This window comes from Phaethon aethereus (genome assembly GCF_964289735.1).
Source record: "Phaethon aethereus genome assembly, chromosome: 11".
NCBI lineage: Eukaryota > Metazoa > Chordata > Aves > Phaethontiformes > Phaethontidae > Phaethon > Phaethon aethereus.
Genome location: NC_138587.1, coordinates 8,465,144 through 8,488,848, shown reverse-complemented (window position 1 = coordinate 8,488,848; position 23,705 = coordinate 8,465,144). Strand labels below are relative to the sequence as shown.

Genomic DNA, 23,705 nt, shown 5'->3' with positions numbered 1-23,705 from the left:
ATATTCTAAAATATCAGCTTTGTTTCTTCACCAATAAACCAGAAAGCCACTCTCTCGCATGTTTATTTGAAATAGGGATTTAGCAAGTATTAAATGCTCTCCTCTTAGCTATGGTTCCAGGCCAGGATTTAAGTATCTGTATTACAAGACGAATTTGAGTTTTAAACCGCAGTAAGCACATTCTAAAAATGGAATAAAATAATCAATTCCATGTGCAAATCTCTGCCCCCCCAGTGACCCTCCTGACCCAAATACAACCGAAGCTCTGACCTGCATGGGACGGTCCCCTTGCCGTCTGCTTAAAGAAAAAGAAGCCAGAAAGCCAAGACAGAAAACACTCCCCGGTTTTTGCAGCTTTCAGCCGATTTCCCTCAAAGGACAGAGAAATGGGGAGGATGAACTCTGGGGCCACTTGCAAAGGCCACTTTGCACACACAGAGCATTTTTTTATACAGTATTCACGTATTGACTCGCATCCTGTTTTGATGTAAACCGTAATGCTACTTCACCACTGTCTGCAAAATGAGCGAATTCCAGCAGATCTGGCAAAACACTTAAGCCACCGCTTAACTTCCAGCCCAGCAGCTGCTCAATGGGGCTATTCATGGGCCCTGCACAGACTTCAGCCCTTCCCGCACCGAGAGGTGCTGAGCTCTTTTCCTGGCTGCAATCTGGAGTTCCCAGCAGGAGATATTTTCACCTCTGCCCTCTGGCTTTATCTCCGCTCTTCGTGCTGCATGTGATGCAACGGGGTTAAAAAAAAGCAAAAAAAAAAAAAGGAAAATCATAAAAAACATACGGAAGGCGATGACTTTGATTTGTTTTTGGTGTTAGGCTGAAGGCAGCCACGGTTCAGCAAAAGTAATGGGCAGCAAAGGATGGTATTGCTGATCCCAGCCTGGCTCACCACTACGGATGTAGTAGCACTAGTATTTTGCATATTCCTGGGATACCATTCGTATGGAAAACGCTCAAGATTAGCCTTACGTCAGGTATAGGGTTATCATTTTATGATACATCTTTTTTATTTCTTTTTTTTTAAGGGAAAAAGAAGAATTATGGCTTTTTACATCCAGTGAATCAAACTCCTTATAATTAGGGTTACTGGTTTCCACGGTAACGAGGATCCAACTCCGTTTTATGTGAAATTAAAACAAAAAAAATAGCTCCGCTCCAGCTGTTGGTGTGGTCTGGGCACTGCAAGCCAGCAAAGGGATGGTGCTGCAGGCGTGGTGGAGCCTGGCAGCGCGCAGGGCAGATCCGCTCTGCTCCCAGAGCCACCGTGCCACTGAAACACCCCATCTCCGTCTGGCCAAAACCAGGGACATGGGCAAGAGGTAGCCGGGGACTTCTCCCTCCTTCCCCCTGGTGCCCACGTGCCCTTGCCCCGGGACACCACCACCACTGCTCTTTCTGCAAGAGCAGCATCGCCCACACCCTTCTCCAAGGGCTACACAGCCTCCTCTGTGATGACTTCACCTCTAATAATAACTTCCACGGCCCTGTGGACTCCAGGGAAAAATAAACTCAAGTTATTTTTTCCTTTTACAGTCCTCTTATTTTAAGAATTTGATGTGGGTGTAAAAGAAAAAAAGACACACCTATCATGGCTGGAATAAAGCGCTGTGGGTATGATGTGACTCTGGCAAGCACGAAAGTGAATCACACTAGTATCTGCGCCGACTTTCTAAAGCAGTAATTTGCCCGGGCCAGGCTTCCGTAACAGATGTTGCCGTTTATATATGCAATTTTGTGTTGCTTTTTCAAATATATGGGAAAAAAACAAACCCAGCAATATAATAATCCTCATCGGCACGCCAGCACTGCTCTGCACACACACGTCTGTAATACTGAAGACGAACACATGAGAAAAATAAACCGTGCAACAAATGGCAGCCGGTGCGGCGAGGCAGGCGCTCAGCAGCATCGCTGCCTGCAGGCAGCTGCCTGTCTGCTGAGGACACAGCCCCCCCCAGCCCCAGCATCGCTGCAGACCTCAGTTTGGGGAAAAGAAGGAGGATTTTAATGAAAGCGGGTGATAACTGACGACGCAGATACAGGCTCAGTGTCACGCCACTTGCAGTGTGCCATGAGCTCCATGAAAGCCACGTGCAATGGGAAATCGATGCTGGCATCGACTTTCTCCATCAGCTTGTGGCAGATAACGACGGCGTCGCCCGAGCCCAATTTGATTTCACAGATCAATAGTGAGTGCTTAAGAAGGGGGCTGGCTGGAAAAGGCCTCGTGCGAAGATTTCCACGGGGGAAAAAGGGAATTTTCTCTTAGAATTTCAACACTGACATTTCAAACAAGCCCTTTTCTTTTGTCCTCCTTTCTTGGAGACGTTGTGGCACGCACGCAGGACCCGGGGCTCAAGGCTTCCCCGGGCTGGGCACGGGGGAGGCAGCATCCCCTGCCGAGCAGCTGTGTGTCCCCCCAGGGACCGAGCCCCTTGCAGAGGAACGGGGTAGAAGAAAAAGAATAAAAATAGAAGCTCATTACAAAAAGCCACCACTTTTGAACCAAGACCTGGGCACCTGGAGAGCTGAGGTGACTGAAAGTCCACAAGTCACTGCTATAAAAAGTGGACCTGGTTATTTTCTGGGTGGCTTCTCCCTCTGCTCCTGCTTCTGGCAACCCAGTGCCAAAGCCCGTCTAGACAGCAGCTCAAGGGACACCAGCCGAGGGGATGGCCCCTCTCGCCCGCAGCTAGACTTGACGCACCCCACGTAATCTGGAGGAAGCTCCTGGCCTCCATCTGTCAGCAAAGTTTGGGAGATCATTTCCGATCAAAGTGCCATGGACTCAAGCAGCCCTTGTTACGTCACGCTCCAGCGCCAGATGTCAGACCACAGCTGCTTACGCAGTCAAAAAGCCTGGTTACATCCAGGAACCATCCACACTAACAGGGCATCTCTTGAAAGAACCCAAAACCAAGTATTTGCACAATGTTGGACAGGGAGGGGGTCGTTCACTTCTGCTGAAGAATGCCTGCGATTTTTAAATGCTTTCCAAGAAAAACCTTTTCCTTTTTTCACTTTAACTTCAACCAAAACGCTTTTTCCCTATCAATTAGGAATCTTAATTACAGATCAACTGATGAGAGAACCAGTTTGGCAGTAGTAAATCTGCTACCGCTACTGTACTATAAGCCAAAACGGACACAGATATGACTTGCTCGAGCTTCCACGTGCTGCTTTGAGAAGAACGTGGCCATCGGTGCGGCCCCGGGGCTGGCAAGGACCTGTGAGTGGCCTGGGAAGGTCCTTCCCTCTCCCTCCGCAGTTCTCCCAGCTGTGGGCTGAGGGCGGTGTGACCCGGCTGGAGGAAGCTAACCGGGTTCACAGCAGCCCAAGCGCAGGTCCCCCACGCAGGGGCACTGGTCCCCCACGGCAAGTGATGCTGCGGATGCCTGAAGTTCGGGTGGGCTCAAAGGGAGAACGGACAACTCACGGGACAGAAAGGCACCCGGGGGCACCGAATACCTAGAAATCACGCTTGGCTTAGAAAGTCCCCGAGCTGGAAATACTTGGGTGTGGGAGAGCATCGGAGAGACGTTCACGCTGTTCTCCTCTTCCCAGCGCTGCCACAAACCCTCCCATTTACCTGACTCACCTCCTCTTCTCTGCTCTCAGGTTGTGCTCAGCTTCGTGTTCCAAGAACCAGAGCATCTTGTAAACCACCAAATTACTGTTTGCTTGACTGGTTTTTTAGTAGAAAGGATAGAAACGCTACATTTGAGGAGTCATCCCTTTTGCTTCCAGACACTCGTCAGACCTGTTTTTTCCCCTTGAGCTTTAGCAGGTTACGAGCACCAAGGAAGTTTTACCAAGGAAGTTCTTCAACACAAGCCTAACATTAAATAAAGCTCATGTTCACGGGACACTCTACATAAACCCAGCAGGGACATAACGTGGCATGAGGCATTTGCAAAATCCTCCTCAGAAACCCACAGAGGTGCTTTACAAAGATATCTACCCCAATCAAAGAGATTTATATTTTTCATGAGCGAGCAATTCGCTTACTAGGAAAGAAACAAATTTATTTTTTAATTTGATCTCCATCAAAACAATATTTTCTTGTTGCTATGACAGCTGAAAGGAAAACCTCTTACCTCGGCGACAGCCAGCTAACGGCAGAGCCGCACGTCCCCCAGCAGCAGTAGCTCAGGGAGGGAATGCAGCCACGTGCATCATTTTTGGCTCTCGGTGTCTTTGATTTGACGGGGATTTTTAAAACGGACACGCTGAAGCCAAGGACTAGAAAAGCTCTTTGGAGAGGCTGACGGGAAATAGATACAAAACATGGGAGCCTCAGAACGCCCGTGGGACCGGGGACCCACCGAAGCCCCAGGGATCCTTCCAGGGACCCCCCTGGGTTTCACACCACGCTCCAGGGACCAGCTGCCCTGCACCATAACCCCAGCTGTACATCTAATCCAAGATGCACAATGCTGGGAGGGGAAAAAAAAGACATCTGCTGACCATCAGTAGATATGGCTAGAGTCCAACAACAATAACAGAAAGGGCTTAAATACATGACCGTTTCTTTTCCTTACACTCCTCCTCCATGGCTACCAGCCCCGCAGAACTGAAGAAGTGCCCTGATGAATAAATATCTTCTTTCCCTTAGCAACAGTTAGCAACAGAGTCAAGTGGTTTTTTTTTTTCCCTTGCTCAAAAGAAACACATCTTAAGCTAACACAGACTATTTAAATGGCAATAAATATAGGATGTGGGTGTAATCAAAAATCGCTGAAACGCAAATCGCACTTTTTAGCCTGGGTTATTTTAAAGCACGAACAGAGCTGCCAATGATCCATCGAAAGAGAGTGCAGAGGGCTAGAGGGGAAAGGAAAAACACAGCAAGATTTTTGGGGAGGACAGAAAGATACTGTCCATTCCTCCTGAGCAACGCCCAGCCCAGGAACAGCAACGATATCCCGGCATTTGCCTTCAGCCTTTAGTACAACTTGAGTTTCTGCAGCAGATTTCTCCGTCTACAAACTGCAAAGGTCGCATATAGTCAAAAATCTGCTAAATGCATAACCCCGGTGCACAGCAAACATATTCTTTTCACAGTTCTATTCCTTTAACAGTTCATTTAAGATGTCTGCCTTGCATTTTTCCATTTGGTGTTGGGAAAATGTTTTCTTTCACCTGGCGTAGAGCCCGATTCAACAGAAAAAGAAAGCCCTCCCCGTTTCCATGGGGCCCTGCAGTGTAAGACACAGGACTAATTTTACCCTTAACTGGGCACCTTTCGGCTCTGTCACCAGGTATTTCATCCCCTTCCCTTTGCCCAGGCTCTTTTCCTCGCCGTGATATTTAGAAGATGACTTAATCTTTTGCTGGTTCACATCACCCTTTCCCTGATGCTACGGGCAAGGGTAGTCCCCGACCACCCGCCCTGCTCCTCCAAGCATCGTCACCGCCACCGCCAGAACCACCACCCGGTGCCCGTGCGAGCCCTCTCCGGCAGCCCTTCCCCATCCCACCTCTCCAAGCCTTGGTCCCAAAGACAGCAAACCGCTGCTGCCACCATCCCAGCAAAGGACCACGAGACACGGCTGCACCCAGGGCTTTCAGTGACACCTCGCTGCTCTTTCTCCACGAAGAGAAATATTCCCGATTTCCACAGGAATTGTAACGCCTTAAAAAATAATGGGAATCACAGCTAGACCACAGAATGCAGCCTAGTTTCCATACAAAACCGAACTAAGCCAAATATTACCAATTGCAAAACAAAGCCGTGGCGTGGCCCCACTGATAACGCACTGCTGGGGGTGGCAGGAGGGGCCGGTGGTTCCATCGGGAAAACTGGCTCTTCTGGATGCCGGGCTCCAGGGATCCAGGGGGGATGGTGATGGAGCCAGGCAGCTCCAAGGCACCCAGATTTTATTTCTCTAGAGACCCAGACAGATAACAGCACTTGGTTCCTGATACCTGAGTTTTTCAGGATAAAAGATTGTTTAAATTTTTTTTTTTTTTTTTTTTTTTAAATTGGATCTGGAGATCGCATAAGGCAGCTCCGCAGCCGAGGAAGCCCAGCTCCCCTGGATGACACTGTGTAACGCCACATCCCTTCTTCACCCTGTTCTCTTCCAATAGTGGAAACCTGTCAGGTGCTTTTCCCTCAGCTGCTGTCAACTTCAGAGACGGAGAAGTCCTCGACGATGAACCGAGGGCCAATTCCCATCCCATCCACCGTCAGGACAAGCCACCGCGCTGTAACGCGCATCGCAAGGCCATGCTGTATGGATTTGTTGCTAAAATGACTTGGTAGAATGATGCCGGCTGTGCCGACTGAGAATTAGGCTGCTTCATGTTTATCTATAATATGTAGATATTTAAATCCCTAAGCCTGAAGTAAAATAATTTAGAAGCTCCAGCTATAAAAGATCTGCACCCAAATCCTCATCGCTTTTCAATCCTAGTCTCCAACACATTATATTCTTTCTGCATTTAATGTGCCCTTAAGGTGGGGATTAGGTAGGCATTTGATTATGTCTTTTATGTTTATAGCAATTCATCTCCAAACCTTTACAAACTTTAATTAAACGCTACATTTTTAACGCCTCATCCTGAATTGAGAGAGAGCAGCAGAGAAAAATCTGTCCTCAAACAAAATTTACATTTCTAAAGCACCTTTTTCCGTGCAAGCACCTCGGGGCTACTGCATAAAACCATCTTAGGCTGCTTTAAGATGTATCGGTGCAGACATCAAAGTAGCTCTAATACCGAGCCTGACGCAGACCCGCAGACAGCTGAGATCACTACGTTTGCAAGCAAGAAATAAAACAGCTCCTGCCAAAACCAACCATCGATCCCCCCAAAAGCTGGCCGTGGGGAAAGCGGGAGCGACGGCCGAACTCCAGCAGTAAAAACCAACCTTCGCCTTGGAGAAAGCTCGCAGGAGGGGGTCTGGGAGCCAAAAGCGTGGCGGTCTGCACAGCGCTTCAGCCAGCCCCACAGCCTGGTTTTTTGAGCATCATTATTCACAAGAGGAGACAGCGTTGCGCTGCCGTGAAGCCAAAGGGGAGCTGAGCATCCCCAGCGAGGAGGAGAGCTCAGCACGGCCAGCTCCCCAGAGCTGGGAATGACCAAGCCACCTCCAACGGTAACCGCCCTCGACTGCAAAGACTTCCAGTGGTTGGGAAATGCCATTTCTTTAAAATCGGGACCCTTCTCTTGGAATTGGTTGTAGTCGCCGTCACCCCATCCCTGGCTCAGTGAAGGGCCACGCACCAGCACGCATCGTCATTTCGCAGACAGGACACAGTCCAAAATTTGTCTCTGTTCAGCAGCTAGGAGCTGAGGGACTGGATTTGAAGCCAAACGTTAACTGCAGGTAGGAAATGGGGATTTTTGCCCCATTTTAAAATCTGGGCACAGCAGAAACCACTCTCACCAACTGTCAGATCAAAAAGACATGGATCTCGTAAGATTAGCTGAGCTTTGCAGCTTTGCCCTTTGGGGCCAAGATAGAAGAATGATATCAAATTTTTATCAGCTAAGAAATTCAAGCCTAGCTTGAACACCACTACACCTCAGCAGGCCATGGGAATAAACTCAAACTGCACCAGGAGAATACTAAAAAGATTTAGTTAAAAATCTCACAGGTCAGGTAGCATCAAGGTCGAAGCTGCAGACACTCCTGTGCACAGAGGTATAAAATGTTGAATTGGCAGCAAGGTCCCCGTTTTCTGCTTTCCTGCAGCTCCCTGCCTGTCCCTTCAGTGGCACGAAGGGGTTCAACCTCCAAGGATGCTGCGCCTCGTTTGCTGCCTCCCCATCCCACGGGCTTCAGGGTAGCGCAGGGAGACGAGACCTCCGCGGCTAGGGACAGCGCGTGAAACCCACCCCAGCCGGCGGGGTACACGGGCTCCCCGCACCACAGCCCCCTCAAGCCCTTTGAAGAGCTCGCGGAGGATTTAAATCATTGATCAGCCTCGCGCTCGCCCTCCGTGCTGGGATGAAATTTCACTTGTCGGGTTACCGTGGTTAGAAACGCCGCGTGTGCACGCACCGACCCGCTGCTGCAAACGCATCCGCCGCTCACATCCCAACAGCTTAACTTTTCCTGGACCGCACAAAGGCGCTTCCCAGCGAGAACCACGGACAGGCCAAATTTTGGCCTTCTAGCTGCAGTTGTTGCCATCGAAGAGCATTAAGAAGACGGAAAGCTGTATTTTACCTTGCCTAAAACGCCCCACAAAGGCCAGACAGTTTTTATTTGAAGGCTGTCATCACAGGTCTCGCACTGAAGATCACGTTCCAGGTCCCTGGGAAATTCATGGCACATCTTCCAGTGACTTCCCCAGGGCCAGGATTTCACCCCAAACTCGGAAGAGCTCAGGCCAAAAAGAAAGTTTAGATAGCTGCATGCTCTCGGAGCAGAAAGCCAGCTTTTAACAGCACGAGCAGCCCTGCAAAATTTTACAAGACACAACCCTTACGTTAGAGGATTCATTTCTTTCTTCATAAAATATATCGGGCCTTTACACAGACTCCTTTTATGAGTCCATTTGGCTACTCACTCCTTTTATGAACTACTCAAGTTCCTGGATCACCTGGAAAAGCCCAGGAAGACGGCCGATCTGAACCACAACGATGTGCTAGCCACCAGCAACAGCCTTCTCTGCCACCAGCCTTGGGCACCGCGCGTGAAAGCACGGAAGAGAAAAGCCAACAGTCGGGGCAGCTGGATTTCATCACCTGAAAGGAAGCATGAAGCATCTTTTTAACCCGTTTCTTCTTACTGCCTACAAGGTTTTGGAGTCACGAAGTTGATAGAAATACTCCAAACGCAGATGCCTTTCACCTCAGCCCAAAATCCACTTGGCAGCAAACAAGCAGTTAAGACTGGGAATGTTTTTTACCAGCCTCCTACATCTCTTCCATGGGGGTATTTTAATGGGTACAGTTAAAAAGCAATCTTGCACGGAGGTCCACATGCTAACATAACAACATATTTTAACTGTGTATTTAAGTAGTTTCATTCCTATTGACATTGGCTAAGGTGAGTCCTGAGGCTCGCCGGTCTCCAGCACAAGGCTGGGCTGCCCACGAGCGCGGCCTTTCCAGCTACGCGTTGCCAAATCTCCTTTAACAACAACAAAACATTTCATAAACCATCATTTCCCGAGGAGCCAGCTGCCTGAAGCACTCGGCGCGCGAGGCCTGGTGCTTCGCGGCGCGGTCAGTGGCTGAGCGAACTGGGGGTGTTCGGTCCGGAGAGGAGGAGGCTGAGGGGAGCCCTCATCGCTCTCTACAACTGCCTGAAAGGGGGTTGTGGTGAGGTGGGTGTTGGTCTCTTCTCCCAAGTAACCAGCGATAGGATGAGAGGAAATGGCCTCAAGTTGCACCAGGGAAGGTTTAGGCTGGATATTAGGAAAAATTTCTTCACTGAGAGAGTGGTCAGGCATTGGCACAGGCTGCCCAGGGAGGTGGTGGAGTCACCATCACTGGAAGTGTTCAAAAAACATGTGGATGTGGCACTTCAGGACATGGTTGAGGGGACATGGTGGTGATGGTTGATGGTTGGACTTGATCTTAAAGGTCTTTTCCAACCTTAATGATTCCGTGATTGGTGAAGCACTGCCAGAGAGAAAAAGCCAAGCAGCACAAGCAGAAACGCTCCTGGCTCCACATGTCTGCTCCTGCCCAAAAACCTGCGGCCGGTGGGGCAGAAGCAAAGTCCTGCAGTCCAGGCTGTGGTGTTACATCTTGCTTTTGCTTTTCCTCCCAATCCCAGAGCTGCAAGAGTTCATTCCCAGTAGCACTCGCCCAATAACCCCCAGCCCAGCAGGAGCATCTAACTGCTGGGGGCAGCACCCGGCTGTTCTCACACCTCCAAAATTGCCGTAACGGGTCAAACCACCCCATCCCAGAGGCCAGCTCCAGCGAGACCTCCAGGCAAGCAATTATCTGGGCACATCAATAGAACAGCATTTTTACCCAGGTGAGAAGGTGCTTTACAGCACACAGGCCAGCCTGTACCCTTGAAATTATTCACGTATTTCACATCGTAGCTGTACCAACCTGTACCAAGGTCTTACGAAACAACCACACAAGGGTGACCACTGCTGCAACGATCCCATGGAGAGGCTGTTTTAAGCCCTATACCAAGGGGCTCTGCTGCCCTCCCAAAAATCCTTACTCTTGTAATCTTGGATTACTCCCTACCATCCAAATCCATTTCATCTTAACTAGCGCCCATTATTATAAGGCCCCTCCAACATTTCCATATTCCTCTGATCATTACAGTCCACAGACATTCAGTAGCAAAATCCACCCAGCTGTGTTACTTTGCATAAACTGGTTATCTTGAACTGCATGTCCTCTCACTTTGCTACCAGCCCCATATTTCATGCAAGTGTTGACACTTGCAGCTTCTTGTGGGAGCATTGCTTTGGGAGATTTAGATTAAGTCCAATCCAAGCAGCTCACTGGAGGAGACAGAGGCAGTCTGAATTCCTCTCAAATTAATGACTAAAATCTGAAAATTCAGCATGGCATCTTATGGTTTCACCAGAAAACACATCCCCCCAAAATGGGAGGGGGACAATGGCACAAAATCCAGCTGCCCTGAATGTTTTAGCAGTGCCACAGCAAAGTCAAAAGCTGAGCACGGACTTGGCGCTGGGCTTCTTTATTCCCTCTTATAAGAAATACAACGTGAACTAGAAGTTCAATGAGAAAAACATCTTGGTAGTGTCTGTGCAATTAGCTACAGGGGCAAAAAAAAAAAGGAAGAAAAAAAGTCCATTTCTGTTGGAAAAACCTTACCACATGAGGTGAGGCCCCAGCCTCCATGACTGGCTCTGGACAACGAAGCACACATCTCTGCACCTGTAGGATGGGGTCCCTCACTGACAAGCAGGCACTTCATCTTCCGCTTAATTATGCTCCAGCCAACGTCCACCCCTGCCACCTCGCCCCTGGGGTCAGGGCTGCTGCCTGCTTCATCCACCAAACTCAGTATTTCAAGTTTCCTTAACCAGCTGGTAACTTCTAAGGCAGGGGATGAGAATCATCTCCAAGGACTCCCCCAAGAGCCCTGCAACTCCACCAGCTTTGGTGCTGCCGGGAGCGAGACTACAGCACTGCAAACTCCAGCACAACCCCCCCCCCAGCCCCCAGATGTGCCACTTCTTTTCTAGAAGAAAGGGCTCATAACTCAGCACACCCCAGTATTATCTGTCTTTCAAGACCCTTCCTTGACTTGAGGTAGTTGCCAATGTCACAAGGCGGGTCTAGACTCATGTCTTTGCAAGGAAAATGAAGATTGCAGCCCTTCACTAGTCAGGGCCTCCTCGCTTTCCCCTCTCGGCATGCTTCAATCCCCCCCGAAGCTTAGCGTAGCACCAGGCTGAGCATTAATCAACACAACATGCGCTTCATCCAACTTCAGCAACCACTACGAATATCTACGTTTTATATTATGTGCTGGGATTATTTTTATATACATGCCACCCTGTGTCTTTTTATATACACACTCACACACATATATAAGCAAACACACACACAGAGTATTTAATTTCTGTAAAACATAATTTAAGCACGGTGATTTTTTTTTCCCTTCAGGCAGCCCTGAGCAGCAGCCTCCCAGCGCAGCGATGCCGAGTGCCCTCTGCTGTACACGGAGACAAACGCTTCTTTGTTTAAAAAGAAGATTTTTTTTTTTTTTAAATACTTACAAATTTACTTCAGACAAAACATTTATTAAAATTACGTTTGATCATTCTGAGCGCATATAATACTAATGCCACAGATTTCTTCTGTCAGACTGAAAGGTTTGTGTCTCCTATAGGTTGCATCAGCAGAAAGTAAATAGTCTGGGCTGAAACTGCACAGGGTAAAGTGTGAAAATGTTTTATTTATACTTTTTTAAATAGCAAAGGGAAATCAGAACAAACAATATAGCTTTATTGTTCAGGCATTTATCAGATAGCCTTCACACTTCAGCAGATCGCACATCTATTAGAGGCACAAGCTGAAACTATCACACGACAACGTGAAATCTTTTTTCTTTTGTAAAGCAGCATTGTTCCTGCTACTGGAAGGAAAGATAATATTAAAACATATTCAGACAGATGTACTTGAAAATGCTACATCTTGAAATAAATTATGCACTTGATATAAAAAATCTGAGCTACACTGCACAAACCTGACTTAAGACTATTAACTTTTATCGTCTTCTCACGTCCCAGCTCTCCTCAAACCTGACATTTAAAGGGGCTGCATTTCCAGCACGTGGCCTTTATGGCACTGAATGCAGATTTAGTGTGGCACCGGCGCAGCCCCGTCACGAGCGTTCCCGTTTGTTTGGCAGGAGAGAAGAGAAAGGGGATCAGCCTCGTCCCTGCCCCACGGCCACTTCTTCAAGCGTTGTGCGATCTTAAGCAAAAGCCTGGCTTACATAGAGCTGTGGGTTTTGCAAAAACGGATTAAAGCATCTGCAGAGAGCCAGGGCAGGTTACAAGACAACAAGCCCAGCAGCACCTCTGCAAAGGCGTCTACCTCCACCCAAGGCAAATGGGTCGAAGACCAACCAAGTCTCTCCCCACGGAGCAAACCCTGCCACGCCGAGCACGCGACGGCTCGGGGAGGACGGCGCAGCGCCGCGTGGTACGCCGACATCAAAACCCCAGTTATTGGCATCACGATGTACTCTTCTCCTTTTGCTTCCCGCAGAAGGGGACATCTTTTTTTAAGCTGTCTCTGTGCAACACCTCAGCTCCGCAAGTGGGGCCCGTCTGCTCCACAGAGCTATGCGGGCACACCTCCACACCGCCCTCGGAGGGAGGGAGGGGGTCGGTGGGGTTGGAGCACCCACGGGTGCAGTCTCCAGTGATGCCCAGACCTCCGGGTGCTCCCACACGGCCGCCCCGTCCCTGTCAGCCGATGAGCTGGTTGCCGACCAGCACAGCCACACTGGCACAACTGGTTCCCCACCCCTTCCAGTGACTCACCCCAAAACCTCTCCATTTCCAGCATTTGTATTCACTTCACACCTCGGATTTCCTGGAGGAGGCAGCACCCAGGAAAACAAGCCTCCTCTTCCACCCTCCTGTAAATGTGCCCACATGAAGCTGATCAAAAATAGTCCAGTTTATTTTTTTAAAATGAAATCTTTTACCAGCATTTTTCCCCCAACAAAAAGCTGGCATTTTGTGTAACTTTTCATCTTGCTATTCTCAGTGATTCTTGTCCTAGATTCCCCATCTTGGTTGAAGGCCAAGCATCACTAGCTGAGCCAGAGGGAATATAAAAGCATCTTTCTAAGACGCTATAGAAAGGAAGAAGAATTGGACCCTGGGAGCCAATTCACTTTCATGCCTTGGGTTTTTAAGGATCAAACAGGCGTTTGTGAGCTGACACAAGGTAAAAAGGTGGCTTTGAGACTTTACGGTGTCTAAAGAATCCTCTGAAGGCAACTTTTTACCAACTAGAGTGCCAGAGAAAACCAGGAGCAGCGGTGCATCCCGGAATGCGGCTGCCGAGCCCCTGGGGACAGCCGGCAGAGGGTACAGCCGGGCTCCCCGGCCGCTCCTGGTGGCACCACGGGCACGGAGCGCTTGACACCATTGCTCCGCTCGCAGAGCACACAGCTGAAGGCAAGGAAACGGGAACCACCCAAGACACGCTGGGGAGGTTTCCTATGGTTACTGCTACCATGGAAATATTTTTTTGTTGGCTTGATCTAAATAATATCTGGCTCCTCGGCTGCAGTATGCTGACCGCAAGGTTGGGTTGGTTCCTTAGACCTGCACCCTGCTACCAGGGTGCGACCGTGTCGAGCGCTGGCCGCCTCCGAGCCGGCCCAGGAGCATCTCAAACTGCTCGGGGCTTTCCTCCGGGCTGCCCCGGGGCCGGGGCTTCATTTCAAGGAGAAGAGGAGGAGGAGGAAAGAAAGTGGAGGAGGGAGGGGGGAAGGAAAAAAAAAAAAAAAAAGACAACATCTTTTGCTAATTGCTCACAGCTGTGGCCAAGCAGCTCCCATTTCGGCTGCCAGGAGCTGCAGCCGGCAGGGAGCACGCTGGGGCGAGCGCTCCTGCTCTCCCCCATGGGCTCCGGAGCAGGAGAAACTCCTCGCAGGGAGAGGGACTCTCCTCCATCCATCCACAGGCTCTGCGTAGGGATTTCAATAATTATATTTATATACTCCCCTTATCAGCGAGACCAGCCATTATGTCTTTTATCACCGCGGCAGCAGCGTCTGCACGAGCGCAATTGATAGGGGATGAAGTATTTGCTGCGACGGCTGAGCACAAAGTGCCTCCCTCCGCGGTAAGAATAATAATTGTAATACTTAGCACTCGAAGTGTTAAGCTCTGGCATCAGGGCCCTGCGGAGAGCAAAGAGCCACACGCGGGGGAAGAAACGGCCTCTCCAGCAGCAGAGAGGAGCACCCTGAATTTTATATACGCCTCCGAGCCCCAGCGTCCGTGAACCTGAGAAAGGCTCCGGCCATCAGCCACCTCGGGGCTGCACTGACGCATGCCCACAGCCCACCAGGACACAGCAGCCCACGAGAAAAAGGCTCTTTACAGCCGTGCTCACGAGGCTTACCCTGAAATTAGTTTTCCTTACATCAGACAATTCCGCTAACGTTAGAAATTCCTCCGACATTAGATAGTGACCGCAGAGATGCTGCGCGCGTGGGGAAGAGTCCCCAGCCCCGCTGTCCCTGGCCACGGCTGCGAAATTATTCATCGGAGAAAAAAGCAAATATCCAAATGAGCATCACGAATTGCAAAACCATCTGCCAAAGGTCTCAACTGATACTATCGGCCTTAAGCTCGGTGATAGACTTACAAGCCAGACAATGAAAACGCAACTGATTATTTGAAGAGTGACTCACTGGTGTAATAGGGATGGATTACTGGGCGGGGGGAAGAATGTCTTTGAAAAAAAAATAAAAGACTGCAGATTGACTTTTTAAAGGCAAACAGAAAGGGAACAAAACCCAAGAAAAACTCTTGAAAGCTGTGAACAGACCTCTACAGCAGAGAGTAACAAAGGGGAGGGCAGCGCTCGGCAGGCATCAGCCAAATAGCTGCGCCCCGGCCCCCTCCAGCTGAGGATCTCGGGTACCTGCCTTTATCCATCCAGTTCAGCTTGCTTTCCCAACCGGTGGCCAGGAGCTTTTTCTTTCATGCTGCACCGCGCTCGTGACAAAGTCCTGTTGCAAACCCTCTACTAAAGGAGCAGGAGTTTTCCCTCCCGGCGGAACACGTGCCGCGCGCCCCGGGCGGGCGATGGCACCGCAGGCAGCACCGCCAGGGCTCCGGGGGGTCGGCGGGACGCATCCCGCGGGGAGAGTGGACTCTGCACGATCCCGTGGGGCCGGCAAGGAGGACCAAGAGGGCTGAGGCTGCATCAGGGCAGCAAAACCCGGTAAGAAGTTGGAGGTGCCGAGGGCAGGGACGACAGCTCAGCTTTGCATGCCACAGGACCGAGGGGACCCTTCATCCCACACCTCCTCCCGTTCCCCCTCTCCTTGCACCAGCTCAGCGGAGCCTTCAATGACAGGTTTAACCCACTACCCCGGGCTCAGGGGGATGCACGGGGAGCACAGGACCTTCCGCATCCAGCGGCGGCGAGCTGTTGAATCAGTTCACCCCGTTCCACTAATCACACCCTAACACGGCACTCCAGTCGGTAACCGCAGCCTCCAGCACCAACAGCTGTCTGCTTGAAGGAGATCCCCACGGCAAGGCAATCCGTCCCGCTTCCAAGGTTGGAGCGACTCCCTCCCGAAAGGCTCCGTGAGGGAGCTGTGCTCCGCTGGTGTCCGGCAGCACAGCCCCATGGCCGAGGTACCGGGAAAGTGCTCACGGCCATGGTTCTGCCTTCAAGATGGCAAACCCCGCTCGCTCACACCAGGCGGATAACATTTCAGTCTTTGCATACCAAGAAGCAGCTGTAGTCATTTTTCCCAAAACTTAGTGCAAAAAAAAGCCCACCAGCTTTTTTTTGTTTAGTCTAGGAGTAAAATACCAGGTAAAGTCAGAATGCTCTGGCCCCTCCATCACCGGTGGCATTCACAATCACTCCAGAAGCAGAATAAACCCCCCAAACCAGCCCAAAACCCGCAACAACTTAATAGTGGTTTTTCACCCCATTCATACTATTAGAATTGCACAAGGCTCCTTAAAACAGACAGAAAACATACCCACGCTGCCCCTTCTCTAGGAGAAATTTGCTTTTTTGGCTTGTTGCTGGCAGCTCAGCTGTGATGGAGTAGGGCAGAGCCCAGCAGCAGAGAACTCCAGTTACACCAGCTGCAGACTAGGGCTCTGTGATCAGCTGAAATTTAATCAAGAAGTGTCTCAAACTCCTTTGAGTCCTTGCAATATAATCCTAAGTGGCTTGTAAAGGACTTCAAACAGGCTCCCCGGGCTTGCCCGGATACAAGTACATACCTCACCTGGTCTTTTGTTCATCACATACAAAAAATTAAAGAATTTATTTCAGGCTTTTCGCCAGGGACAACACTGCCTCCAATATTGTAATGCTCTCGTTAAAGTGGATATCGTGTCTCCCAGCCAACACAAACAGGATACCTTATCAGTCTGGGCTGTTTTAAGTGCTGTTTCAGCAGCAGCGCATGAAGACATGGAAGGGACAAGCAAAAAAATTGGTTTGGAGTTCCTTAAATGCAACTGTGCACTCAACACATATAAAGACAGACTGTCCTGGGGCAGGACAGCTGAAAACCTCATGGGGATCCCAACTCTCAAACCCAGCCAAGCTCCCATCCTGGTGGCCCCGCTGCCCCTCGGCAGAGACACCGTGGGAACGGTGGCAGCAGCACCAGCCATCACTAGTTCCCCTGCTCTTTCCCTACTGACACAGGGGTGGAAAACTCAAAGAAAAAAATAGAGACTGATTTTTTCAAACACTTACACAAGTGCTTAATCTCACAGGTGTAAGTAAATAGGACAGCTGAAGTCATTTATGCCAAGCAAAGTGCATGCTCCAGCATCTTCCCGAGCTGAGCGTCAGGACGCACAGCAGCCACCCACCCCCGGACCCCGGACAGAGGCTGAAGGACACTGACTCTGTCAAGGAGTAACCTGGCAGGGAATGACTTCTCCTTTCTGAACTGCTTACGACAAAAAAACCCCAACCAACCCACATTAAAAACAAGCTAACAATACCAACGCTTTCATGAAAGGTGTTAAAATCAAGAGACAAAACCAACTTTGATTTTTTTTTTTTTGCATCCCCTCCACCAGGACAACAGCATCCTCAGGAGCCAGGTGACTCCCATCCCTGGGGACAGGCACAGGTCTCCTGGGGACAGCAGCCTGCTCAGCCCCTCCACTATCCCTCAGGGACTCACCTCCGGAGCAGTGGGACGAGATGGACCGGGATGGGATGGACTGTGCCGGCTGAGCTTTGCCTATTTCAGCAGGTTCCCTGTTGCAAAATTAAAAACTCGCTAAAAGCCACCGGGCCCGGTGCAGTTGGCCGCAGCAGCAGCGCGAGCACAAGCCCATTCAAGATAAGGTATTGCTATTCTCACATCTCCAAAGCCTTTCATATAAACACGCAAGGAAGTGTGGAATATCTGCATCCTAAAGGAGAGAGAGGCACAAAGCATGTTATTCATGAAAGGGAAAAGCTGGGAGCATGTGTGTGAAAGATACATAACCTATGAAAAATGCTGAAAACATATGGAAGCAATAATCTGTACTTCTTTTTTTCTGAAAGTAGAAACAAATGCTTCAGGACTTGGTGTTATTTGTTCACGTGCTGCATTACGAATATTATTGTTTCTGCTCTCTCGACGAGGCACTATGTGTCAACCAGAGACCCAAACGCGCGCCGGGACGCTGGGATGTCCCTCCCGCGGGCAGGGTCAGCGCCAGGCGAACGCAGATTGAAGCTGCCAACACACGGGGAGTTCCTCACTGCACAGACAGTCCCGTCTGCTGCTCGCCACACACCAGCGGATAATGTCCAGAGCACTGGGAAGGGGACAAACGCGCAAAGAAAATAAACATCTCCTGCCACTAGCAACTCCCTGCCTACAGTCAACACGGCAGAGACGGGAGCTGCAACGCGACCTATCCACCATCACCCAGCAACCTCGGACGCCTCTGGCCTTCTGGTCAGCCACCTCGTTTACCAGGTCACCATCTCACTACAGATATCTCCTCTTTCTCCTTGTCTGCCAGCTTAGCCTTGTCCACAGGTTTTCGTGATCCAGCAGTCAATCACGACCCTTTGGGCTGAGTCTGTATCATCTGGGATCTCCAGGTGGTCTCTCCTGAACAGTTTGTCCTGGCAGATGCTCCCAGATCTGACGAGGCCAGATGAGATCAGACTTCTGGGGGACTGGCCACAGTAGATTATAGTGAGATGCTGAGTTATGGAAACAAATAAACACTCAAAACAATTGTATGCAGCAAAATGCCACTTGTTAATATGGAACGTTACTGAATATTAAGTCAACAATCAGGTAAATAGTTGCCCTGGAAGGTAAAGGCCAGGCACTAAGTGCTATACAAACACACACCGCTGATATTAAGACTGAGATGTGGAACAACAATGCATGAAGAGAAGCACATCTCTTGCCCACCAAAACGTGACTTCAAGGGACATAGATTACATGGCATACACAAGAAAAAAAGAGACTCCAAGAAAAGATGTAAAACACCATCTCACGCTGAAACTAAAACCCCAGTAAGCCAGTCTTTGTCTTCATGTCATGTTTATTACTGTTATTTAAATGCTTCTGCAAACCAGAAGAATAACTATGGCAACAAAGACTTCTCCAAAGGTTTTCAGACACTATTTTAAAAAATATCTTATCTGCCACAGCATCTGAATGCCTTCCCTCTGAAATCAGCCTCATGCCACTGCCTCTGCAGGATTTGCAAACCAGGTGGTACATCCCCCCTCCTCAAACCAGAGCTCAAATACCCTCCTAAGACTTAGGGGTCCTGCGTCTATGGTTTTAGCTGGTGTTTTTGGAGAAGGTAGAGAGCGGGGAACAGCAAGGTCTGTTGAATTGCAAGAGTATCAGGTTTTTGCAAGGCTTTCTCAAGGAGCAAACAAACCATGCCTCTGTGTGCTAAACACATGCCAATCTCCCAACACGAAGGATCCGCTATTTTAAATACAGTACTAAGGGCTGTAATTTTACTTTGCCCAGAGTAAATCCGAAATTAGTTCTTCACAGTAGGCTTAACAGCAGCAAAAGTCACTCGCTCCCTTCCTGGAGCTGCCAACCATTTGTCACCTTTAAGGTTTGCATATTCACACTAATTGCACCAGGACTAGGTTATAAATTCCCTTCCCTCCTCCCGGACCACCTCCCTCGCAGGCTTTTCTCTGCAAGACATTATGCAAAAGACACTCCTAATGGCTATTCATTCACCAAACTCCAGTGACAGCTTTATTTAATGCCAAAGCTTGTTAACAAGCTGAATGGCACACAGTTTAATGTAATGCAGATCTGATTAGAAAACAGCGACCCGGCTCTTACGGCATTGGGAGATTTTTATTGAATTTGATTTCACTTTTTCCACACAAAGCCACCTTTCAAGTATCGACCTGTATTAATGAGGATTTGGTTATGTACACCCAATTTCCATCCTCCAGACCGCAGCCCACACAGATGAACTTTTCAGTCCTAACGTACTTTACTGACAAGCTACCATAAAAGAAAGGGATGTGATTAGAGGAAGGAGTCATTTTGCTGCTCAGGCCATGAGAAATTGTGGGTTACACCAGTTATAATTCGACGGCCGCGTCCTCGCAGACTTGACACCCAAGGATGATGGAATTCAATCTTCAGTCTTTTCAGACAAACCACTTACTTTCTCCTCTTTGGGGCTAAATGATTTAAAACTGAAAATTGAATTTCTGCTTTACAACAAGAGGCAAAGGTCCGTGGCACGCAGGTCTGAGAGCTTCAAGGGGGCAAGACGCAGGCAGTAGGCTCCAGTTTAACTGTGTCTCTAACACGGGGTGTTTTCAATTCCTCACTTCCACCAAAATAGTATTAAATATGTCGACGCTTTTACAGGATAATTCACCCACTGCCTTGAATTTGAGATTATAATTTCAGAGCAAAATCAAGAGGACTCAAAAACATACTCTAAAACAAGGGGTATTTTAAAATTATTTTAGAATTCCCTTTCATCTTCTTTTTGCACATCATCTACTGTGCAGAGACCGGTTTTATTCTGAAAAGAAAACTGTTCTGCAGAATACAATTTATTTTTGAGTGGTTTCCCTGGCTCAGGGAGTATGCATGTGCTTCCAGGAATGATAAATTCAACCAACGTTCAAAGCCATCTCCCCATCCGAGAAAAGTGGCTTTTAAGGGAACATACGGGCACAGAAATCTTTGGTGCCTAACAAAGCAATTTACCTGCTTGATGCGAGTAGCTGCACAGATCACACCTAAAATCACAGGTAACTAGAAAATAGACAGTCCTGCATAATTACATATATGACAAAGCCTGCATCAGCAACGGTTTCAGTGCCTGCAAGCTTATAAATTCTTTTCCTTCTCCCTACAGCATATGAAGTTCCCATCTTTGAAGCAAAAAAAAGCCCCATTCACATTTATCAGCAAAACTCTGCTATTAAAGGATTATAAAAAGGCTTACAACTCTCTAGTGGTTAATTGATCTGGGTTTGCATCCTTCATCTGTGGATCTCCTTGCAAACCCTTGTTTTCTCCCAGTCTCACTCTGCACACTAAGGCATCGGTGAGCATCCCCAGCAGGAGCTGGCTACACTGCCCCGTCCACAATGCACGGGCTCCTGAGCATGTTTTCGACCTACAAAACTACTATTTGTAATTTACCTGCTTACACGTCCCTGGCATTAATAGACCACTGGCTAGTAAAAAATGAATACGTTTCCTCAGGATGCCTCTATTTGTTTTAATTGCCTGATTACTCTTATATTAAGGCAATTAAACGTGAATGCGTGTGCAGGAGGGCTCTTGGCTTGTCCTGTCCCTGGTGTAAGGTAACTTGGCGTAAAGTCTAACTTGGCGTAAAGTCTAACTTGGCATTGCCTGCCTGCTCAGCGGGATGCACACCCGGAGCACACAAGCTGCAACGCCCCTGGGGGCTGACCCCCACCCGCACCCATGGGGCGCCATCCTTCTCCTGCCCCCAGGGAGGTAAGACCTCCCCTCCCAAGAAAAGGCTGCTGGAACAATCCACGTGGTTTTAGCCAAAATCCTTGCCTGTGTCTGGGGTTCCTCAGAAAAGGGCAGGCAGGAGACAGCTACGATGGTCCTGGCAGGCCGGAGCCTCCTGCACGCAGGGTTTTGCGGGATCTGGCACAGGAGGCACAGCGTGCCGGTGCACAACCCACACAGAGCCGCAACACCTCTCATCTGACGCTCCCCAAGTAGCTGGGTGCCTCTTCTGCTGGGCCGTTTGGCCTTCGATAGGATGCTGTCAAGATTTTGCTTAATTCTTCAAAAGTCACTGGATAGTTGCACCCTCTGACATAACGAAACACAATCCACAGGACCTCATGAGTCCTTGGAGCAGAGACCATCCCTTTTGGTGACCATCCCTTTTCTTCTTACCCTACATTTGAAAGTTCTCCTTGACACTTTTAAGCCTTATAAAGCTGCTCTGCAACAACACCTGCTACCCCAAACTTCAGCCACAAGGAAACCTGGCAGAGCTCAGGAAAGCGTTTATAAACCCTGAAAATAAGACAACTCAGGGGTGACCCTATGAATCTATTAACACACACGTGGCATATTCAGATCATGGGGAGGCTACCAGGAGACCACAGCTCCTCCAGCCTGGGAGAAGGAGACATCTTCACCTTCTGAAGGTCTAAGGTGGGACATGGTGCACTCGGATGCGTTGCCGGCACCTACGGCCTCAGCCCACAGACCCCGTCCCAACCGCACCTCAGAGTGAACGCCACCAGGAATGATGATTTGCAAGGCTGAAGTTTAAGATACAACTCAATATAAATAAGTCAATCCCCCTCCTCCCTCTGAACCCATGCTTCAATCTGCTGAGACGCAGCTCGGAGAAGTAGGGCAGCAGCCGGGAGGAGCGCCAAGCACGGCAGATGCTGGAGAAAAGGGTATATGCTATAAAATAAGGTTAAGAGGCCGCCAAGGGCTCCCCGCCCTACTAAGTCCGTGCCCACAGCCCAGATTTAATATCGCCAAGTCCCAGATCACCCATGAGCAGGAACTCATTTCTAGACAGCACAACGCGTGGAGGGGAGAAGGGGCTGATCCAGCACGAGGCCAGGGCTCGCTGTCCTTGTAGGCACCGGCGCTGTCGGTTTTGTAAAGAGACACAACAGAAATGGCCAAAAGCACTTGTTCATTCTTACACACACCCCATCCCTTCTTTTAATAGCTGAATCTCTACTCGGCATCGCTGAGAAGGGAAAAACCCCACCGTGGGGGCACGGGGGGAGGCAGGAGTTTCACGCACCACTTCGGTGCGAACCACTCCGATCCCCCCTTCCCACCTCGGCCTGCCCGGCTGTCCCGGCCGGGCGAGGGCGGCTTCAGCCCCTGGCACGACCCGGGGCAGCAGGACGGGCCCCTGAGCGCGGCGGGGAGCAGACCGGCTGCCGGGTGGTAATTAGCGAACCAGTTACCCCGGTCCCGGGTCCGGATCCTGCTGGCCCCGCACCAGCGCCAGGCCCAGGGGCACACCTGCGTGCTGCTCGGCGGGACTGGCAGACCCACCCGTGTCCCTGGAAACACTCTCAGACCAACGCAAGCGCTCCCCAAAAAAGCCCCACCTGCACCCTGTACACGCAGAGGGCTGGGAGGGAGCCACAAAACGCGGGGAAGGGAGAGCCGGAGGGAGAGCCATCGGGGTCCCGCTGCCGGCGGGGGGACGGGGGTCTCGCCGGGCCTTACCTCCACTTGTGCAGGGCGAAGCCGGGACACTGGTCCCCGCAGGTGGTGCAGGGCTGGCCCCGCTCCGGCTCCCCCGGCGCCGTCAGCTGTAACAAGCCGCAGAGGTCAGCCCCGGCCCCCCGCCGCGGGACAAGGGGGGAAGGGGGCACGCCCGGGGGAAAAGGGGGCACTTGTGGGGAGGGGGGTACCCGCACAGCCGGGAGAAGGGGCAGCGGGACGAGCACGGCGGGGCTGGGGTGGGACAGACCCGGAGAAAGGGGCGCTTGGGGGTGGCGGGGGGGGGAGGGGGAAACACGGGCACCGCAGCCGCCGGCGGGACGGAGCCACAGGCTGGAGCGGGGCGGCGCGCAGCTGCGCACCCGCGGGACGGGCCAGGGCGGGGGGGCGAAAGGAGACACCCCCCCCCCTCCCCTCACTCACCGACCGGCCGGAGAGCCGCTTGCGGGAGCCGCGGCCGAACATGGCAGCGCCGCGCCCCGCGGTGCCGAGCGGAACCCAGACCGAGTGCGCGGCAGCAGCCGCCCCGGCCCGCCCCGCCGGCGGCCGCCCCTCCGCCGCGCCGCGCTCCCGCCCCCTCACCCCGCCCCTCGGGCCGGCAGGCACCGCCCCGGGAGGGCCCGGCCGCCCCCCCGCCGCTGCTCGCCCCGGGCCGGCGGTTCCCACCGCCCCGCTGCACCGCAGCGCCTGCTGTCATCACTCCGCTCCAGAGTTAACGACCCTCCCCGGGCTTTTGCCGGCGCTGGCTGTTGTCCCGCCACACGCGGGAGCACAGCGCTTGGCCAGCTCTGCCTGGCAGCGCAGTGCACTC

The 23,705-nt window shown here is 50.7% G+C and overlaps 1 protein-coding gene across 1 annotated transcript in view; it reads right to left on the bottom strand.

Annotated features, from left to right (window-relative positions):
* The window catches only part of PRICKLE2 (prickle planar cell polarity protein 2), a gene marked incomplete at its 5' end in the record, with an annotated part of 106,930 nt that extends 83,571 nt beyond the window's left edge, over window positions 1-23,359 (bottom strand). The window contains 2 exons of the mRNA XM_082004516.1: window positions 22,898-22,983; window positions 23,318-23,359. Coding sequence (XP_081860642.1) covers window positions 22,898-22,983; window positions 23,318-23,359 — 128 coding nt within the window. The remainder of the gene's footprint in view (window positions 1-22,897; window positions 22,984-23,317) is intronic.
* Between the last annotated feature and the right edge of the window lie 346 nt (window positions 23,360-23,705).